General features: G+C 40.2%; 1 protein-coding gene across 7 annotated transcripts in view; it reads right to left on the bottom strand.

Annotated features, from left to right (window-relative positions):
* The window catches only part of PTPRK (protein tyrosine phosphatase receptor type K), a 572798-nt gene extending 552987 nt beyond the window's left edge, over positions 1–19811 (bottom strand). For 3 of the 7 annotated variants that reach the window (XM_033235515.1, XM_033235517.1, XM_033235519.1), the window contains exon 1: positions 19233–19810. In XM_033235515.1, coding sequence (XP_033091406.1) covers positions 19233–19329 — 97 coding nt within the window. In that variant the 5' untranslated portion in view covers positions 19330–19810. Of the gene's footprint in view, positions 1–19232 lie in introns of all 7 variants that reach the window. The other 4 variants (XM_033235518.1, XM_033235521.1, XM_033235516.1 and 1 more) reach the window with 3 other exon arrangements.
* Between the last annotated feature and the right edge of the window lie 289 nt (positions 19812–20100).

Here is a 20100-nt window from a genome sequence, read left to right as displayed (position 1 = left end):
ACACGCACACACACACACACACACCCTTCCCATTAAAAGGGAAAAAAATACATATACAACATATTCACAACCTGCCCATTTCGAGAACTTTCTTACAATATACCTTAAAATGTGAATATCTTAGTTTTAGACACTAGGTTTTTTGTGGGCAAAGCCTAACAAAGCATGTGGAGCACAGGAATTTCCAATTAGTACTACATTAATCTTACATGACATTTTTTGGAACATGAAATATTTTTGTCCTACATAAACAAATATTATAAGAACGTATGTTAAAACAACATTCCACTTTTCTAACACTACTAGAGATTAAATAATGAAAGAATTTTAAAATTTAAGTGAAATAATCAAAAGTAACTTTAGCTAACAAATAGTAATAACTGCTTACAAGTAACTGATAATTCAGTAGAAAATAATGATAAAAGATGATTACATCAAAAGCTCAAATGCAGTATTAAGATGAAAAAACATGCTTTATATTTAATAATGTATATTTTGTAGATGTTAACAATTTCACATACATACACCCAAAATAAAATTCCATCAAAGTGGCAATGTATATCAGAATTGGATGAAAATCTACCTACTTTTACTGACATGTTGATTCTTCCAATATTTCTGAATAACTTAAATATTGGGTGTTCTTGTGAGCCACAATAGGTTTGTTAGTACAAAGATTATGTAGTAACTTACAAGCAACATTTGCTGAAAACGCACTACCTACTGTGTAGTATTTGGGAAATATGGTGTTTAGCATGAAAAATGTCCATAATTCAAAGACACTGAAAAGTTTATCTTTTATATAGTCCTAGCAGTGCTCAAGTTAACAGGCCTTAAAGAGAGCTTGAATAGTCATATCAATACCTGAGACCAAGGAGAGTCAATCCTGTACAGTGGGGAAATTTGAGTTAAACAGAAAAACAGTCTTCTTCTTGGGGACTTATTCCTGAAATCAAGCTCCACAGTGGATGCACCAAAGCCTCTGACATCAACATTTTGTACCAATGAACCTAAAGTTTCTTGATAACCAAACCCCACCAGGAATTTCAAAACAGACCATGTTTTCTTACACTAAACTGTTCCATTAGGAAAGTGTTATAGAAAGATCCCATAATTAAAGAGGATTATCTCACTGGATTCCTCACACCCATATCCCAAATTATAAGCCATGGAGTAGTGGGCTGAAACCAGCCTATACCAGCTCCTGAAAGTCAGTTGCTAAAATGTTCAGGAATTTTGTGGGCCAGTTATTAGTCACAACTGTTATTTAAAATTAAATTATATAAACTTACAGTTAAATGAATTATATTAAAAACAGAGGTAATAAATCAAAACTTATCTCTTTCTAATTATATTACTATTAATTATATTTGCAGGATATTTACTTCTCTTGTATCCGTATGGTGGAAATACTAAATAAGAGTGTGTTACCATGTATCTCTTCCTAATTTTGTGTTCAGTGATGTCACATTGGTGCTTTGAATTCAGCCATGGTGGCAGTATTTATACCATGGAAACTGACAAGTGCTAAAACCTGAACTTTGGCCAGGCATGGTGGTTCACGCCTGTAATCCCAGCACTTTGGGAGGCTGAGGCAGGCAGATCATGAGGTCAGGAGTTCGAGACTAGCCTGGCCAACATGGTGAAACCCCATCTTTACTAAAAATACAAAAATTAGCTGGGCATAATGGCACATGCCTGTAACCCCAACTACTCAGGAGGCTGAGGCAGGAGAAGCACTTGAAGTCAGGAGGCAGAGTTTGCGACGAACTGAGATCGCGCCACTGCACTCCAGCCTGGGTGACAGAGCGAGACCCCATCTCAAAACAAACAAACAAAAACCTGAACTTTTTGGCTTCAGAGCGGATTATTAAACATTACCACCATGACTATTACTTCCTCATTTTCCCAAGTACATTTTGTGCCCATTCATAAGGATTTTGTCAATCGATGGCCGGATGGTACTTTTTGTACCTCCCACTCTTAATTATATCTTACTTATTTCTAGATCTTCTAAATAGTCTGTAAGGTCATTAAGTGCAGGGACTTAGTCAACTACATCATTTTGCCCTCTGTGCTATACACATTGCCTGGTACAATGAGCATGCATTTACTATTTGATTAACTTAACCAAACTAACATGAAAGAAATCAGATAAACTGTCATACATATTTTGCTGAATGAAGAGACCACTAGCTCACCAGCCTAACTTTATGTATTTTTTTTTTACAGACAAGGTCTTTCTCCGTTACACAAGCTAGAGTGCAGTACCCAATGATCACTCACTGCAGCCTTTAACTACTGAGCTCAAGCAATCATCCAGCCTCAGCATCCAAAATAGCTGGGACTACAAGCATGCACCACTATGCCTGGTTATTATTATCTTTGTGTGTGTGTAGAGACAAGGGCTTGCTATTTTTGCCTACCAGACTAACTTTATTAGGGATAGTAATCAATCCTATAAATGCACAAATCAATGGTTCCTGCCCCAATAAGGTGTTGCCAACAAGACCATATTAACAACTCAGACTGATATCACTTGTTTTAACAAGCTTTGAAGGATATTATATTTGATATTCTGTCATAAATGCAAAAGTGTACAGAATAGATATATCCTGTTTGTCATTGCTCACATAAAAGACAACATGTGATGCAACTGTAATGCCAATAAATTAGGTGACAAGAACAATAAGAGTCTTCACCAAAAAGGACACCTCTTATTCTTTCAAAGCATTAGCCTCTGGAAAGGTAAATGCTGATATGACATCCTGCCCCTTCTCTGTCCCCTACCCTTTACTTGACTACATTTGAAAGCAACAGGAAAAACTCTTAACAAAATTATATGCTTTTCTAAAATGTGTTGGCAACTGGAAGCAGCCTGTAGTATAACTGTCAATGAGCAAAGAGCAAGGATAGAGTACTTTCAGCCAATGGTGTGCCAAATTGTGAACAAAGTGTGGAGTCCAGGAAAGATCTCAAGTGGATACTTCAGTGAACAGTAAGTAACTGAGAAATTCAAAGGATTGCCCCTACAGACTCCTGAACCTAAATTAAAGGTAAAAATAACAGCCCTCAAAGCAATTAGCAGGCTTCACCTGGGATCTGTATTCCTGATAAGAATTAGCTGGGAAAGGGCACAATGTACTTTGCAAAATCTGAAATGCTGCCTAAGGAGTAAGCAATCAGGGCACCTGGGTTCTTCTGGCAATCTCGGCGCTCACCTTTCCTGGCTGTGGGTTTGTCCAATACCCTAGTGCAAATAGATTGAAAGTCAGGGCCTGAATCACACTGGTTAAAATTTATGGCTTCTCATGTACATTATCATATTTAAGCATACTACTATCTAGTGTTTTCATTATATAGATCTCCCATTCTCAGTTACTCATTTTCTGATTCAGTATCCTTTAGGTATTATCGTGATGAACATATGTAGCAGTCTGCTTTCCAAATAATAAGTGAGCCATGATTCTGGGGTCCAGGACAAGCATGTACACATCCCTACTTTTAGAACTGTTTCATATTTAAATTTAGATGTGCCATAGAAGTTGTGAAGTTTTGTTAATGCTCCTTTTATTAAGACTGAATCTGGTCAAACAGTACACCAAAATGATAACAACTTAAGAAATTTACTTTTTTTTAATTTTTTTTGAGATGGAGTCTCACTCTGTCACCAGGCTGGAGTGCAGTGGCACAATGTCGGCTTACTGCAACTTCTGCCTCCTGGGTTCAAGCGATTCTCCTGCCTCAGCCTCCTGAGTAGCTGGGACTACAGGTGTGCACTACCACGCCCAACTAAATTTTGCACTTTTAGTAGAGATGGGGTTTCAGCATGTTGGCCAGGATGGTCTAGATTTCCTGGCCTCATGATTCACCCACCTCAGCCTCCCAAAGTTCTGGGATTACAGGCGTGAGCCACCACTCCCAGTCTAAGAAATTTAATTTTTAAATGAAGATGAGTAGCCGGGCGGTGGTTCATGCCTATAATCCCAACACTTTGGGAGGCCGAGGCAGGCCGATCACTTAAGGTCAGGAGCTCAAGACCCACCTGACCACAGGAAGAAACCCCATCTCTACTAAAAATACAAAATTAGCCATGAGTGGTGGCACACACCTGCAATCCCAGAACTTTGGGAGGCTACTCGGGAGGCTGAGGCAGGAGAATCACTTGAACCTGGGAGGCGGAGATTGCAGTAAACCGAGATCATGCCATTGCACTCCAGCCAGGGCAACAACAGCGAAACTTTGTCTCAAAAAAATAAACAAGTACACAAAATAAAAAATAACTGAAGATGAGTTTATGAAGACAGTTGCTGCCACCACAATCACAAAGAAGACCTAGGTTAGTAGGAGCATCCAGTCAGAACACAAAGTTGCAAATACTGTAAGCACATTGTAAGGACATTATCTCAGTGAGATTCCAGCCTGCAGTGCAAAGAGCTTCTCTGGTAAGAAAGTTAACAGGGATTTCTAATATCTGGACTGCACAAGTGTTACACAAAGAAAAGAGAAGTTTGTGTCAATTAAAGCTAGAAAAGATAGTGTTAAAAAGTTGGAAAAATAAAAGAAATCTAAAGCTCGAGTCAAACACAAAATCCTTCTCAAAGTTTGGAAAGGTTTTCCTCTGTGTTGACAGGCCAAAGAGCAATTCTGCAAATGAGCTAATAATTGTCACAACTTTAGCCAGACCTTTCCACCATGTGCCAGGACTAAGTGGCTTTACTCAGAGGACAGCAGCTTGAAAAAGTCTTGGGGTTCAAACAGATTTGAAACTACCTCATTACTTTGTGAACTAAGGAAAATTAAACAGCTAGACAACCTTCAAAAAGAAAAAGAAAAAGAAAAATGTTATATAGAATTCATAAACACATGTTCTAAAGGCCAGTGCATTTGTTTAGCATATGTGTCAAATGCAAACAGAAGCAATACTGATATTCCTTCCTCATTCTATAACCATTGGGGAAACAATATACCAACATTCTTAGGCATTAAAGAGATCCCTCTTATCTTGTTGATTAATTCTAATTATCTCATTCTAAATCTGAGTGCTACTCCCAGATAGGACTTACTGGGATGGGCACTGCTTGGAGTGGCAGAGATTTCATTCCTCCACTTTCTGGTCAATTCTTATTTTAACCTTATTCCCAATTTAGAATTTTCATATTTTATCATCTGAGATTAAATCGTTCTAGAAGGTAAGAAATTGTTTGTAGGTCAAAAACTTTCCACCTCCCTCAACCCACCTAGAGAATTTTAAATGCATTTTCCAAAGATGTTGGGTAGGTTTTTATACATGGCAATAATCTGATCTCTACAAAAAAAAATTTTAAAAATTAGCCAGGTATGGTGGCGCACGCCTGCGGTCCCAGCTACTCTGAAGGCTGAGGCAAGAGGACTGCTTGAGCCCAGGAGGTTGAGGCCGCAGAGAGCTATGTTCACACCACTGCATTCCAGCCTGGATGACAGAATAAAAGAATAAATTTGCCTCTTGTTTTCATAAACACTGGACTATATTCTATAAAGTGATGCTTGTGGTCTTTGCTATCAGCATACTGAGTTGATTTACTTCAGGCTTCCTATTATCTATTATCTGGTGGTTTTATTTTAAAGTAAAAGATAATGTAGTTAGAAATTTTAAAAGATAACAGCGTGAGATTAGATATTCTGCAAACACTGGCAATTTCATTAACAATAATAACTAAAATAGACAAATTTTATTAGTGTGTCAGGCACTCATTTAAGCACTGTAACTCAATATTTCTCAAAACTTCTATCTGAAATGGGTACTTTCCCATTTTGAAGATGTGGAAACTGAAGGAAAGTGGTCAGATCATGTAGTAATAACAGGTTGGAACATATATTCTCACTCAAGCAGTCAAGTCCCAATGTCCGCATTCTTTAACACTATGCTCTATACTATGTGTGGAGATCAGCATTTGATAAGTATTCTTTTACTTAAACATAAAATGGGCATAAAATATCAGTGACTTAACACAAAATAGTTTTTTAAATTTCTATATTTGAACCTTGGGTATATGTAATTTGGTAATTTTAATTTGGCTTAGAAAAAATTTACACTTCTCCAAAATTGCTTTTTTCTCCTTAATTCACACACTAGAGACCATGTGGGCCTCCTTTAAGACTGAAGTTCAAAATCCCCATTTCCTGGTAAGACCATGAGTGTATTTAAATAACTACTGTTGTCCCCTTCATAATGAATGACCAAAAAGTGCCTTATGGGATGCAGGTGCCAGGGCAATTAGGTGATGGTCATAGCCCACCCTCATTCCTGGATGATAGGACTCTGCCAGCCACTGGCCTCCCTCTCTTGTCGATGCCTACTACACAGGGCAATGGGCTGCAGAAGCAATAGCAGGGAGAGGGCTGATCAAAGTCCAGGCAACAGAGGCAGTTCATAAGCAGCTGCAGGTCAGAGCAAATAGGATTCTGCAGCCAAACAACCAAGGATTCTGCATGTGAATGTTCAGGTTGTAAATGCATACTGACATACACCGTAGTCTAAGAGGCTGTCCACCAATCTTCCCGATCCTGCTTCCAGAGGGAGAGTTAGTGACAGCAAACCTCCAGAAAACAAATGTGCTCTCTCCTCTGCCTTACTTTGTTTACATTTCGGATTACTCAACTTTCGGGAAATTCCACTTGGTGGAATTTTACTATCATTGTGGCAATGTTTTTGTAATTCTTTTTCGGTAGGCTTTTACTTGTTTGAGTAGTTTCAAGACCATGGAAAGACTACAGAGGGACTAGAATTATCCTAGGCAAGTTCTGAAGTGAATCAGCAAACTGAGACAGACAGAGCTTTGATACTTGCCACATCTCAGGAGTATGGTCAGTTACAAAATATATGGTCAGTTACCAAAAAAGCCCCACCCTTCATTTGTGAATCACTAGAAGTGGGGAGTGAAGCAAATAGTACCATGCCTTAAAAGTCATTAACATTATAAATGCTTCCCAGGCACTGGGACGAGTTCCTGTTGGCTTACTTGCCAGCACACTCAAAACCTGGCACAGCATGGGCACATAGGAAGGTGTTCAAAGACACATGAAGTCAAAGAATAAATCAAAGAATATAAACCTCATCAGAATCGTGTGCAGAACAGCTCTGATGACAAGAGCATGTTCTAGCTCATCACGAAAAATTTTAAAAGGAAAAAAGTATACACACAGCTTTCTAGATACGATATATATAAGTACTTAAACCATGTTTACATTTCTTTAACAACTTATTTTATAATCACATAATCTATATTGAATATCTGGAGGAAATACAAATACAGTAGACCCCCTTACCCAAAGTTTCACTTTCTGTGGTTTCAGCTGCCCTTGGTCAACTGTGGTCTAAAAATATTAAATGAAAAATTTCAGGCAGGGCTCTGCGGTTCACACCTGTAATCCCAGCACTTTGGGAGGCTGAGGCGGGCGGGTCACCTTAGGTCAGGAGTTCAAGATCAGCCTGGCCAACATGGCAAAACCCCGTCTCTAGTAAAAACACAAAAATTAGCCAGGAATGGTGGAGGTGGGTGCCTGTAATCCCAGCTACTTGGGAGGTTAAGGCAGGAGAATCGCTTGAACTCGGGAGGCAGAGGTTGCAGTGAGCCAAGATCATGCCACTGCACTCCAGCCTGAGCAATAAGAGCGAAACTCCGTCTAAAGAAAACAAAAAAATTTCAGACATAAATAACTTTTAAATTACACACCATTCTGAGTAGCGTGACGAAATCACATGCTGTCTCACTCCATCCTACCTGAGACATGAAGCATCCCTTTGTCTAGTGTGTCCATATTGTACAGGCCACTTGCCTGTTAGTCACTCAGTAGCCATTTCCACTGTCAATTGAAACAACATAGTATAGTATATATAAGGGTGGGTTCTATATGAGTTTCAGACATCTACTGGTCACCTTGGAATGTATCCCCCAGAGATATGGGAGGGCTACTGAACTACTTGGTAGCATTAAAGTTTATTTATACATACATAGGAAGTACATATATGTGAGAAAAGTTGGGGGGGAGACTGCACTTTTTGATACATGATTGCAGAATCACCCATTATTCACAAGAAGCATGCTCACTCTTCTTTATTATACCACCTTCCCCAACACTGAGAGGCAATGTATCACTTAAACATGCAAATATATGAAGCATTTATTGTTTTCATTTCCATTCTTCAGCATATACACTTTTTGTGCCTTCGGCAATACTTTCCTTATCGTCAAAGTTTCTATTCCTAACAAAATTTACATTTTTATGGTAGTTTACAAATATAAAACTACTTTCACATATATTATTCATTTTCACCTTAAAAGTGTCTGGTTCAGTAGACTAGACAAGACATTAAAGTCATTCTTCATTGTAATATTCTCATTTTGGTGATAAAGAAATGAGGATCAAGCAGAAAGGACTGCTCCCAAATCTCAGAAAGTGACAGAGCTTAAGACTGGAACACAAGTCATCCTGCAGCAAGGCCAATGCTCTGGGCATTCAACAGCCTCCTGCATAGATCTCCAAAGGCTTTGGCTCTGAAGTAGGTTGCTGCCAGCTCCTTCACCTCATTCATATATTTCGTGAGCATTTAAGTGTTGGTTTAGCTAAAGGGGCATAATGAGTCAACACTAGATAGCAATCTGCTCCAACCGACCAGGTGGTTAGGGCAAATTATTACAAACTTCATCATTTAGGACTGACAGTCATCACATAAGGACATAAATAAGACAGAAAAAGAGTCATAAGTTACTATAATAAGTTATTTATGATAATAGAAAAAAGTGTATGAAAACAAGCCTCCAGTGACAGAGAGAAGCATGATGAAGTCAGTAAACCTTCCTTCTCAACCACTGCCTTCACCCCTATGTGCCAGGCCAGCTGCCCTGGCCATTGAAGGGCCATTACAGACCTTTAAAGTGCCTGGGGACTATCCTCTGGCCTCAACTGGCACAGCCATGGTCCTCAGTCAAATCCACTAGCACTAACATGTGACTAAAACAGCCTGGGTAAATCTCTCATTAGGAGAGGAGGTAGCTAGGCAAACAGCTGCTACTTCTCTGTATTTTATTCATTACTGAGTACCTCAAGATATTTCTTATAGCAACTCTTCCTAATATCCCATGTTGCTCAAATATACATAATAAAGTTAGGCAGCAGAGGTTAGAAGATCAAAATTAAAAATAAAATCACCATCATCTCTTGAGCTTTTCAAAAATAGTAGAGTTAGTAGGTTTTGTCTGTGTCAATATCATTTACCATAGCTTACTTTACCCTTTGCTTTCTATTAAAAATAAATAAATGCATACATGCAAACACCTATACATGCATACATATATAAATTCTGTCATGATATCTGAAAACCAAGCAGTTATCCAAGATGGTCTCCTGCATTCACAGACATATTATCACCTTATATTCAATTACTATTCAATTGGATTCAATTACTATTCAAATCCAATCATTAAGTCAGGTTTATATTTGGAAATATTGTTTCAGAAATTTGGAATACAAACCAAAATTTTTTAATCTTAAATGAGAATTATCTACATAGATTACTCTTAAGGAAAATTATATATATAGAGAGAGAGATATAGAATACATTGGTATATGATATATATATATTGTAAGAACACTAACCTATACATTAAAATCTTTAATTTGAGCTCAAGTTCTTCCTACCTGTGTGACTTTGGGCAAGTTATGTCAAATGAAGGGGTCATTAATTTCTAAGGTCTTTTTTAACACCAAATTCTATGAATTTTTAATGTTAGACTAATTCAATACTGAGGCAAGGAAAATAAAATAACAGAAATAATATAAATTCATGCTTTAAAGTAGTCCTTAAAAGGAAAGCCAACAAATACTCTCAGATTAAAAACAGGTGATCTGTAAATGTATACAAGCCTGTCAGACACAAATTGCCTCTTTCCTCTCTTTCTCTTCCACCCTTTCCCACTTAGAGATCAACTAGTAGTCCCCAACAGGGAACCATCTGATCCCACTGTCTCTTCCCCATCATCTCCCACCTTCTTTCTTCCCCATCAGAAAGTTTATAAACCCTGGGCTAAGCCAATCAACCACTAACTTCCCCTCAGTCAGAGCCTCAGATTGAATGGCTGGATACATGATCTACTGGATTCAATCACTGTAAACCTTAGAGCCTTATCAGTTGCAAGCAGCAGATAATTCACATTTCCTTAAGGGACTTGAACCTGGGATCTTGTCGGGTGGGAGCTGCCACAGCCATCATGCCTCTGTATGGAGCCTAAAAAGCTCCTGGAATACCCTAGAACTAAACTGAACAGGCAGAGAAACATCATGTCTCTGGAATTATGTCAACTTCTAAATCAAGCTCCACCTGAATTGTAGTTAGGAGAGACAAATAAATTCACCTTTTGTTGCAACCAGTCTGGGTTACATTTTCTGCCAAGATGCAACCAAAGAAATGCCTAATCTTTTAACATTTGTGTACATTCATTAACGAATCTTGACTCTACCAGTGACTCACATAGCCACTTGGGACAAGTTATTACTTAACCCTCTAGGCCTTAGTTTGTAAAATGGAGATGATCCTCATCTTAAAGGATATTGTGAGGATTTAAAATTATGTAAAACACTGATCACAGGCCCTAGCAGGTCATGGGCTCTCAGTAAATGCCAGCTCATATTGTTATTTTTGCAATTGCTTTGGGAAAAGCTCTCTTCTCCAACATGTAAAAAAATAAATGAACCTAATTATTGCTCATAAGAATAAAAGCAGGACTAGTAAAAAAGACAAGTTCTAGAATTTGGAGTAAAATTAGAAAAAGTAACTGTAAAACTCTTGAAGATATATGAAAGTGCTCTCTCAGAGTTTCCCCATCACTACTTCTCCTCTAACAGTGATCAGTCTCCTATTAAACCTCTTTCTTTAAACGGCAGTGTCTAAACTAAGTACATACGGAAATTATACTGATTTACAGTTAATTAATTCAATAAATTATATATTTTATATTTAAGACAATATAGGTTAGGCAGACTTTTATTTACAGTATCAAAAATGTAGAGAATGTTGCTATTATCCCAAACTCCAGCTTCTGATCTCATGATACAGCCAACCGTAATGGGTGAATATTAATTTTTACTTCTTGTTTTTTATTAGTCTCTGCCATAACCATGTCATTATGCCAGTATTTTCTGAATCACTAGTGAATGGAAAAAAAAATAACAGTTGTGATTTAATCAGAGACATCACTGTTGAAACAGCTAGCACAAGTAGACACATTTAGAATAGTAAATGGATAACAAAAAACACTTACAGGCTCATTAATAAGAAGGCAATTAGGTCTTCTGGGAAAATTCATTTTCTAAAAGAATGCTAAAGCAAGCTATAAAATGCAAGTAAAATTGTGTTTTGACATGAATAGTGTACACTGTCTATTACATCATAATTTTTCTCTTGAGAAAACTGACAAGAATTTGTTCTTAAATATGAGCACAAAAGATAATAAAAAGAACACCAGTTATATTTAATGCATTCTACCTACTAACTCCCATTCATTAAATTTGACTGTCCTATAAATGAGCTCCTTATTACAAAGATCTTAAATAACACTTAGATGAAAAAGAGAATTATAAAGTAAAAGACTGTTACTAGTAATATCAGAGGGAATAGTATTTCCTGTATCAACATAATGTTATGCTAAAAATGATTTGCATATAGCATGTTTGGTTCCTTAAAGAGTATGTTTATCTTTAAATATTCTTATACAAAATATTCATAACCAAAACTAGCCTTATTTTTAGTCTCTTATGAAAATTTTTTTTCAAAATCGTCTGAGCATTCTTTTAAAAAACTTCTATAGTACTGTTGTTTTGATGTGTCTGGAATGCTAAATAATACTCAAGCAAATATTGATCAGAAATATAACTCCAGGGGCCGGGCATAGTGGTTCACACCTGTAATCCCAGCACTTTGGAAGGCTGAAATAGGAATATCAGTTCAGCTCAGGAGTTCATGATCAGTCTGAGCAACATGGTAAAACCCCATCTCTACTAAAACTACAAAAGTTAGCTGGGCATGGTGGTGCACCTGTAATCTCAGCTACTTGGAAGACTGTGGCAGGAGAATCTCTTGAACCCAGAAGGCAGAAGTTGCAGTGAGCCGAGATCGTTCCACTGCACTCCAGCTTGGGTGACAGGACGACACTCCATCTCCATAAAAACAAAAGAAAAGAAAAGAAAGAGACAAAGAAAGGAAAAAGAAATATAAAATCCAAGGAAATGTATTACAGGTTATAATTAATCCTTTTGCAATCCTCTTGAAATTCTACAGTAAAGTGCATGTGACAATCTTTTTAAGCTGAGCTTTCTTTGTCCTAGAGCAGCGTTTCTCAGAATTAAATCTTCCATCAAATCACCTGGGGATTTAATTAAAATGCAGATTCTGATTCAGTAAATCTGGGGTGGCTCTGATAGATGATCACAGATCATCACAAGTTTCCAGATGATGCTAATTATATTGGTCCATGAACCACAAAATCCCAGGACACCTTGCAGCGAGGAATACAATGACCATGAAGCAATCAGGCATCAATCCCTGGGTGGGTAGTGAGGAGCCTAGAAAGCCTTCCTCTCTACTCTTGAATTTACTGAATGACCTAAGAAAAATCACATCAAGGAACTGTTGCCAGTCTGCCACTTAAGCAGCTGCTAGGTCACCTCCACTGTCCAACAAGGATTAGGGGAATTTCTGTGGCTGGTCAGCTGCAGCCTTGAACAACGTTTGGAGAATCGGCCTATGAGCAGCTGGTTAAGGAACAGGCTGCACTGGGAAGGGTTTATATAAATAGACACCAATCTGGAGAAAGATTTATTATTTTATCCTTAAAGTATAACAGTATAGCATAGTAAATAGTATAGATTATATACAGCTTATTTTCCTCTTGTTTCTATATCTATGAAATAAAGTAATGATCTATTGTCACTACTCTTTTCAAAAACGTAAGTATGGAGTTTTGATACCATCTCTAGATGTCTAGATGTCCTTACCTTCCTTCTAATCTAAATGTTTCTACAACTAAGTCCTAGCATTGTTAAGAGGTGTGTGTGTGTGTGTGTGTGTGTGTGTGTGTGTATTCACACACGGGACTACATACTTACATCTTTCACATTTCCCAACAAAATAAATACAAACAATAACTCCACTACACACTATTTTATTTGGCCTTGTTTCTGAATTCCCCTTATTAAAACAATTCCTAGAATGACACCTGTTGGAGGATTCAGCCAGCACTGCCCTGTTCATCATTTTCATTATCGGAGCTCAATAATCATATTAAGTGGAAACACGGATTAGTCCATTTAGGACAACTTAATTTGATCCTAAAACAACTGTTAAGTGACAAAATAAGCCACTTGTAATTTTTATGGATTATCAACACACAAAGGAGAATGCCAAAAAATTCAACCAGAGTTAAGTGGGGAAATGGCAATGTTCCACGAGAGGATCAATGTGATCCTTAGATCCCAGGCCCAGTGTTTTCCAGAACCTCAACAATCTAAAAAAAACTCACAAAACTAAGTTTTAAAATTACATACACTTAGTTTTCATTATTAAAATATTAAATACAGATCAAAAGAATTCCCACAAGAATACAAAAGGAGGCCGGGCGCGGTGGCTCAAGCCTGTAATCCCAGCACTTTGGGAGGCCGAGACGGGCGGATCACGAGGTCAGGAGATCGAGACCATCCTGGCTAATACGGTGAAACCCCGTCTTTACTTAAAAATACAAAAAACTAGCCGGGCGACGAGGCGGGCGCCTGTAGTCCCAGCTACTCGGGAGGCTGAGGCAGGAGAATGGCGTGAACCCGGGAGGCGGAGCTTGCAGTGAGCTGAGATCCGGCCACTGCACTCCAGCCTGGGTGGCAGAGCAAGACTCCGTCTCAAAAAAAAAAAAAAAGAATACAAAAGGAAAATAAACATACTTCCCGCAACAGAATCTTCATGAAACTTTAAAAACCTTTTATGTGAAACTACATTTCTTTAGGAGTATTTTCACAAAACACATTTGCACTAATGTGGAGTGTGAAGTTTATAGACTATTCAGAGTTCACAATGACGTCAAACATCATAATATTTTTTAAGTTTTCCAAAGCATAGTTGTATGTAACTCATCTCACTTATCTCAAAATATCAAGCAATATGGTTCTGAAATTGTCTATCCCCATTTATAAAAGGGAACTCAAAGACTTTCAGAGACAGCAACAAATGAACATTCTGTGACATTAAAAGATTAGTTCATGGATACGCACATTTGCTTTTTGCTTCACTTGAAATAAAAATTAGCCAGATTAATGTATTATTCACTTACTTTGTTATCAAATACTATTTTAAGACCTATCATGAATTGGTGTCTTGTACTTTTTTTTTTTAGTACTATGACAAACAGCATGAGTTTTGATTAAAAAAACAAGTCATGTTCAAAAGCAATTACATCTTTTTAGGCAAAAAGAAACACCATTTGATAAAGGAACACAGACCAGATACATATGATCAAAGCATAAAGACTGAAAGGAATACACAGAGGGAAATTTTTACATTGACAGAACTAGAAATAAATGTGTTTGGGCAAAGGCAAAGGCTGATTTCAATAAACAAGCCAAAAATAGGACTTTTTTTCCTCTTCTAAAAATTAAGTAAAAGATCAAAGACACATACACACACACACACACACGTGCACACACACAGAATCCCTGTGTTCTTTGTTTTGTCTTTAAGAACAATCTGTAAACTCTCTTGATGCTTCCTGCTCTCAATCGTCCAGCATCTCTCTTCCTGCCCTCCATGAAAAGCAAGTAGGGGAAATGGGAGCAGCATAGATCCCTACTTAGCATGATTTACACTGTTTTTAATACCAGTTTGAGTAGACCTGGTACACTGCATTTTAAAAATATTAGTAGCCAACACACTTTTTCTATATGGAATCATATCACATGAATTAAATATTCCTTTAAAGGCCAGAAAAACCTGTAACAAACCATCAATGCTAGAAATATGAGAGTTGGTGGGAATGCTGGCATTAGCTTAGTGGATGAGTCATATTTCCAGTTCTTAAGGACATGTACAGCACTAAAATATATTTGGCAAAACCAAAAGGGCTGTGATCTTGTGTATATGTATGTGGGGCTCTGTTTTTGCTAGAGAAGAGTAGGAGGGAGTGTGGGAGGGGGCAGAGAGGCAGAGGGGTTGATTTATTTTTCAAATTCACATTTATGAACACAAAGAGAGAGCTGTCAGCAGTACACATGCCAATGTCCAAACAGCAGCCAGACTTGCCTCTTTCCATCTGGGTAGGCCAGACACAAAACTACATCTCACGATCTAGGAAAATCAACAGTCAGATACAAGGGGACTAGAGAGAGAAAAAACAGTTCTGGAAATGTCCAGCTACATATGATTGCTAGTGATTAGAATGTGGAGTTTTAATGAATTGAAGGACTGAGGGATATTTAGCCAATCAAAACCAAAAAAAACTAACAGGCAAACCTTAAAGCAAGCTGGCTCCAATACACCTTCCGAGCAGGTAAAAAGTGTAAGAGAAATTAATTTCACATAAAGAGACAACAAGGAGTCAGCTATTGCTCAGGTGCTGCTTAGATGAGTTACAGGGTACTAAGGATCAGGTGAGTGCACATCAACAGGGTGACATGTCAGGAGCTATAGACAAAGCAGGATCTTGAGCTGTATTTCCAGGCTCCTATCATACAAGAGAGACAATGGTCCCTCTCTAGGTCGTTGATAAGACTGCATCTAAAAAGCTACATATTATTCTCAACACAGAGTTGAAAAGCTGAACCAACAGTTAAACAAACAGCTAAAGAAACTGACTAAAAATAATTTTTTTCTGTAGTTAGAAACACTAGGAATGTTAATAGTGACTCTTCCACGGGTCTAACTCAAGTAAGGATTTATGCAAGGTAAATTTTAAAAAAAATTAAGGATAATCGATCATTGTGATGACAAAATTATGGTCTGGCCAATCTAGTATGTTTATGTTTAACAATAATTATGTTTAACAACAATTAAAATGAATGACTGGCTGAGTGAAAACACACAGATGTGCACACACACACACACACACACAAATCCTAAACAGCCTGCACTTACTGGAGAGAGAGTTTGGAAGCAGTAAAAAGCCAAAACTAAGGCACTTGATGATTACACCCCAGATAGCTGCACAATGCTTTGCGATTTACAGTGCTAGTTCCCATAAATTACTTCATTTAATCATAAAAACCATGTGGAAAGGTCAAGTCGGGTGTTATTATCTCCATTTTACAGATGAGAAAGCTGAGTTTCCAAATCACCTTACCTGCATCTGGTTTCGTCAGTCATCTAAGTCCTACAGAAAACTTTCTTATATTATGATATCAAGATATCATAGCTATACAACCCAGTGAATAAACTTTAATACTTCTTTATTCTTCTATGCCTCGGTTTCCTCAGATATGACATGGGGGTCATTTTAAGTGAGAGATGAAACTGAAAGAATATATGAGTTGAGATTTACAGAAAGTTCTGGTTTTAAAGAGGCTCACAGTGCAGCAGTTTTACACTTTAACTGTAAAAGCTAAGAAAAAAGTCACAATAATGAAAACACTCTTGCATTTTTGGTTTAAACAAAGAAAACCAAGTAAGTATATGACACATGTCATATATTTTCAATGCTCAGCCTTTCAAAATTTGCTTTTGAAGCTTACTACATTAGGGACCACATGATATCAGAAAATAAACAGATCTCAATGAATATTATTTGAAAGACATACTTAAGATATTTTTAAATTCTCAACATGAATTTGTCTTGAACTTTTAAAGTGTGTTTATTTAAATTTCTCAAAAGGAATAAAAGTTCACTATTTAAAGTAACATATAAGAAAAAACAGAAAAATAGAATATGCCTCCAATCTCTAATACATCTCTAATCTATGTCTGCAACAAATCTGACTGCCATAGAATTTTATGACAAAAAAATCAGATGATTTATGATAGCCAGAAAAAAGGAAGTATTAACAAAACAAACTTATAATTTGTGAAGAAAGGCAAATCCACAATCTGACTTTAAACTCTGGGAATAAAAGACATTCATTTCTGGGCATACATTCCTAACGGGCAAAATCTTGAGATGCAATCGTGTGATTACTGTACTTTTCAGGAATGCACATTATATTAATTAAATATACAACATAATATCAAATGTTATGCTTGTCACTAAAGAAAAGCCAGGCATATTTAGTTAAAGTACTTAGAACTAGATATCTAAGAACACAATTGTTTATTGTACATTCTAAACTCCAGGTATCAAAAAAGCTCATTTGCACATTCAGCTGGAGGAAACGTAATATTTACTTGTTAATTAAAGGGTAAATAACATTTAAAAAGAGAAAAAGAAAAGTTTCTTTACTGCTGAAAATATATCCATCAGCTGTGGCGACATTAATAGTTGCAACTCTTGAATACATGTAAGTTTAATCATGCAACTGGTAGAGTTCAAACTTTCAATTAACAAACTACAAGCCTTTTCAAGCGTAGGCTCTCGGTGCAGTGACAAACACTGTTCAGAAATCAATACTCACTCCAACTTGCCTGCATATAATGAGTTACATCAAGCACGGTTTCAATACTAACGGGCATTATATGTCAGAGATGCATGCAGTAATGCTTACTCCAGAAAGAATTCAATTAAATCATCGGATCATTCTTTGCACAGAGCTGTTACCCTCTGCGTACATCACCTATATACAGGGCTTTTCCTCTGCATGCTGCCATTTCATAATCTCTGCCTGAATGTACGACACATGCTGCCACCTGGATCTGTTGTTTAACTCCCTTTACAGAGTTCTAAAGGGGGCGGGGATAAGAGGGCAATGGAAGGGAAATAAACGATTACTCCAGAAAACAACAATTTGAGTTTATTTCCAGGAAACAGGGCAGCCACAACAACGTGAGAAACTGTCAGGTACTAAGTAAGTTCTTTGCGTCCTGCGGCTTCAGCCAGGAGCGCGGCTGTCGCTTTTCCCGTCTTCTCCATCACCCTCTGGCCACCTCTTCGTCTCCATCTGCACCGCGAACCCCAGCAGCGGATGCGCTCGCCAGCCAAGCTAAGCTGGGTAGGTTGGCCAGAAAAGTTGTCAGGACAGGCGGGAGGTAGACAAGTGCTTGGGAGCCCGCTCCCCAGCGTCCACCTGGTGAAACTTCAGAGCACCCAGAGGAGAGAACGAAAGAAGCAACCAACCTACATGAAGGATAACAAAATTGGAGGGGAACAGAGGGCGGGACCGGGAAAGCCAGGGTTCACGTACTTCTTTGAGCCGCTTGACCGAAAACGCCCAGGGCTACTGCGAGACGCTCCACATGTCTCCTTTTGGGTTCCCCCGGCGGAAGGCAGTCATTTACAGTCCGCTTCCAGCCCCAGGCCGGATCCGGGGGGCGCGGGGCCAGCCTGGCGGTGGTTTTGCCCGAGGAGCGGGCTCCCAGGCGCGAGTCAGGCTCCCTCCGCCGGGCGCCCAGACCTCGATCCCCATGAACGCTCGGAGTGGGTCCTTAGAACCGCATTTCAACACATCTTACAGGGCTCCGCCGACACACACACAGAACATGCTCCAGGCAGTGCCCAAGCGCACAGGGCAAGCCCAGGAGCAACCCAGCGCTGGGGGAGGAGAAATGGGACTCGGGGAGGGACGGGGAAGTAGTTAGACAATAGTCAGCGGAGGTTATTCCCGGGACAAAAAGCACCTGGCAAAGCGCGCCGAGGTCAGTCCCTTCGAATCTCCACATTTCTGACAATGGCTTCCCGGGAAATTTGTTTAAACACCCAAGTGGCAGACAGCAACAAGCCCGCACCACAAGCAACAGAGCGCCGTCACCGGAGTCGTAACTACTTTTTCTTTCTCTCTTCCCCACTAGCCCGGCGCAGGCCACGCGAGATGCCGAAGCCAGCAGGTCCCCACAGTCTCCGGCTCGACCGTGCCAGCGTGCGCCCCGAGCGAGCTTCGGAGAGGAACAATGGGTGTCCCACGTCCCACCTGGCACGAACTCTGGGGACAGCCCTCCTTGTACCCTGTATGCCCCACCCCCGACGGACCGCGAGAGCTCCCCACGATCCTTGTCCCCAGTCCTGGCGGGGACCTGGCTCGCCCCTCGTGAGCCCAGGACTCCGGGCGTTAGTCGGGGACGCCCCCCGGCCACTCACCTGCGGAGAACTGGCCGTGGGCCGACCCCAGGAGAGGCCAAGGGGAGAGGAACAAGAGCGCCACAAAAGCAGGCAGCGCCGCCGCCGCCGTATCCATGCCGAGTTTGGGAGAAGTTTCAAGCAGCTTTGCAAAGAGCTGCCGGGGGGATCGCCGCGAAATCCACGACGGAGGCGCGGGCCGGGCCTCGCGGGCTGAGGACGGGGAGAGAACAGCCGCCCGCCCGCACGTTTTCCTTCTTCGCGGTCGCCAAACTACCTCTGGGGCGAAAGCGTCGCCAGCGTCGCCGGCCGGCCGCGGCAGCAGCTCTCCATGCTCGGCGGAGGCTGCTCCTGTTAGTCAAGAGTTACTTTGCTCGGGGAGGGACGGGGGCGGAGCCGGGGGTGACGTCGCCCCGCGGGCTCCGGGCGCTTCTGAGGAATGCGGGCTCGGGCGCGGCGCCGCCGCCGCCTCCTGCCGGAGAGACGCGCGCCAGCGCCGGCCGCGCGCCCCGCGCCCCGCGCCGCCTTTGTTAGCTGCCTGAGCCCCGCCGCCAGCCGCCGCTCGCGGGGTGGGGTGGGGGGGTGCGGGCGGGAAAGGGGACTTGGCGCAGCTCGCTGTCCTGTTCCAGAAATCAGAGTTTGAGAGGCGAGAGTTCGGTAAGCCGTGCGGCCAGACGACCGACGACGCGCGCAGAGAAACCCCTGCACTCCGAGGAGAGGCGTCCTGGGGTTCCGCCCCCAAGGTGGAGATCCCCCCCGAGCGGTTGCCGATAGAAAGGGGAGTGTGGAAGTGCCCTGAGGAAACACCCGCCCGCCTTGAAAACTCCCCTTTCCTTATTCTTGTAATAAAGAATAAGACACCCCACCCCCATCGAAAACTTGTCCCTTA

This window comes from Trachypithecus francoisi, unplaced genomic scaffold (assembly GCF_009764315.1).
Source record: "Trachypithecus francoisi isolate TF-2019V2 unplaced genomic scaffold, Tfra_2.0 Lachesis_group15, whole genome shotgun sequence".
Classification (NCBI taxonomy): domain Eukaryota; kingdom Metazoa; phylum Chordata; class Mammalia; order Primates; family Cercopithecidae; genus Trachypithecus; species Trachypithecus francoisi.
Note: the sequence above shows the minus strand (reverse complement) of the source record. Positions and strands in the feature narration are given on the sequence as shown.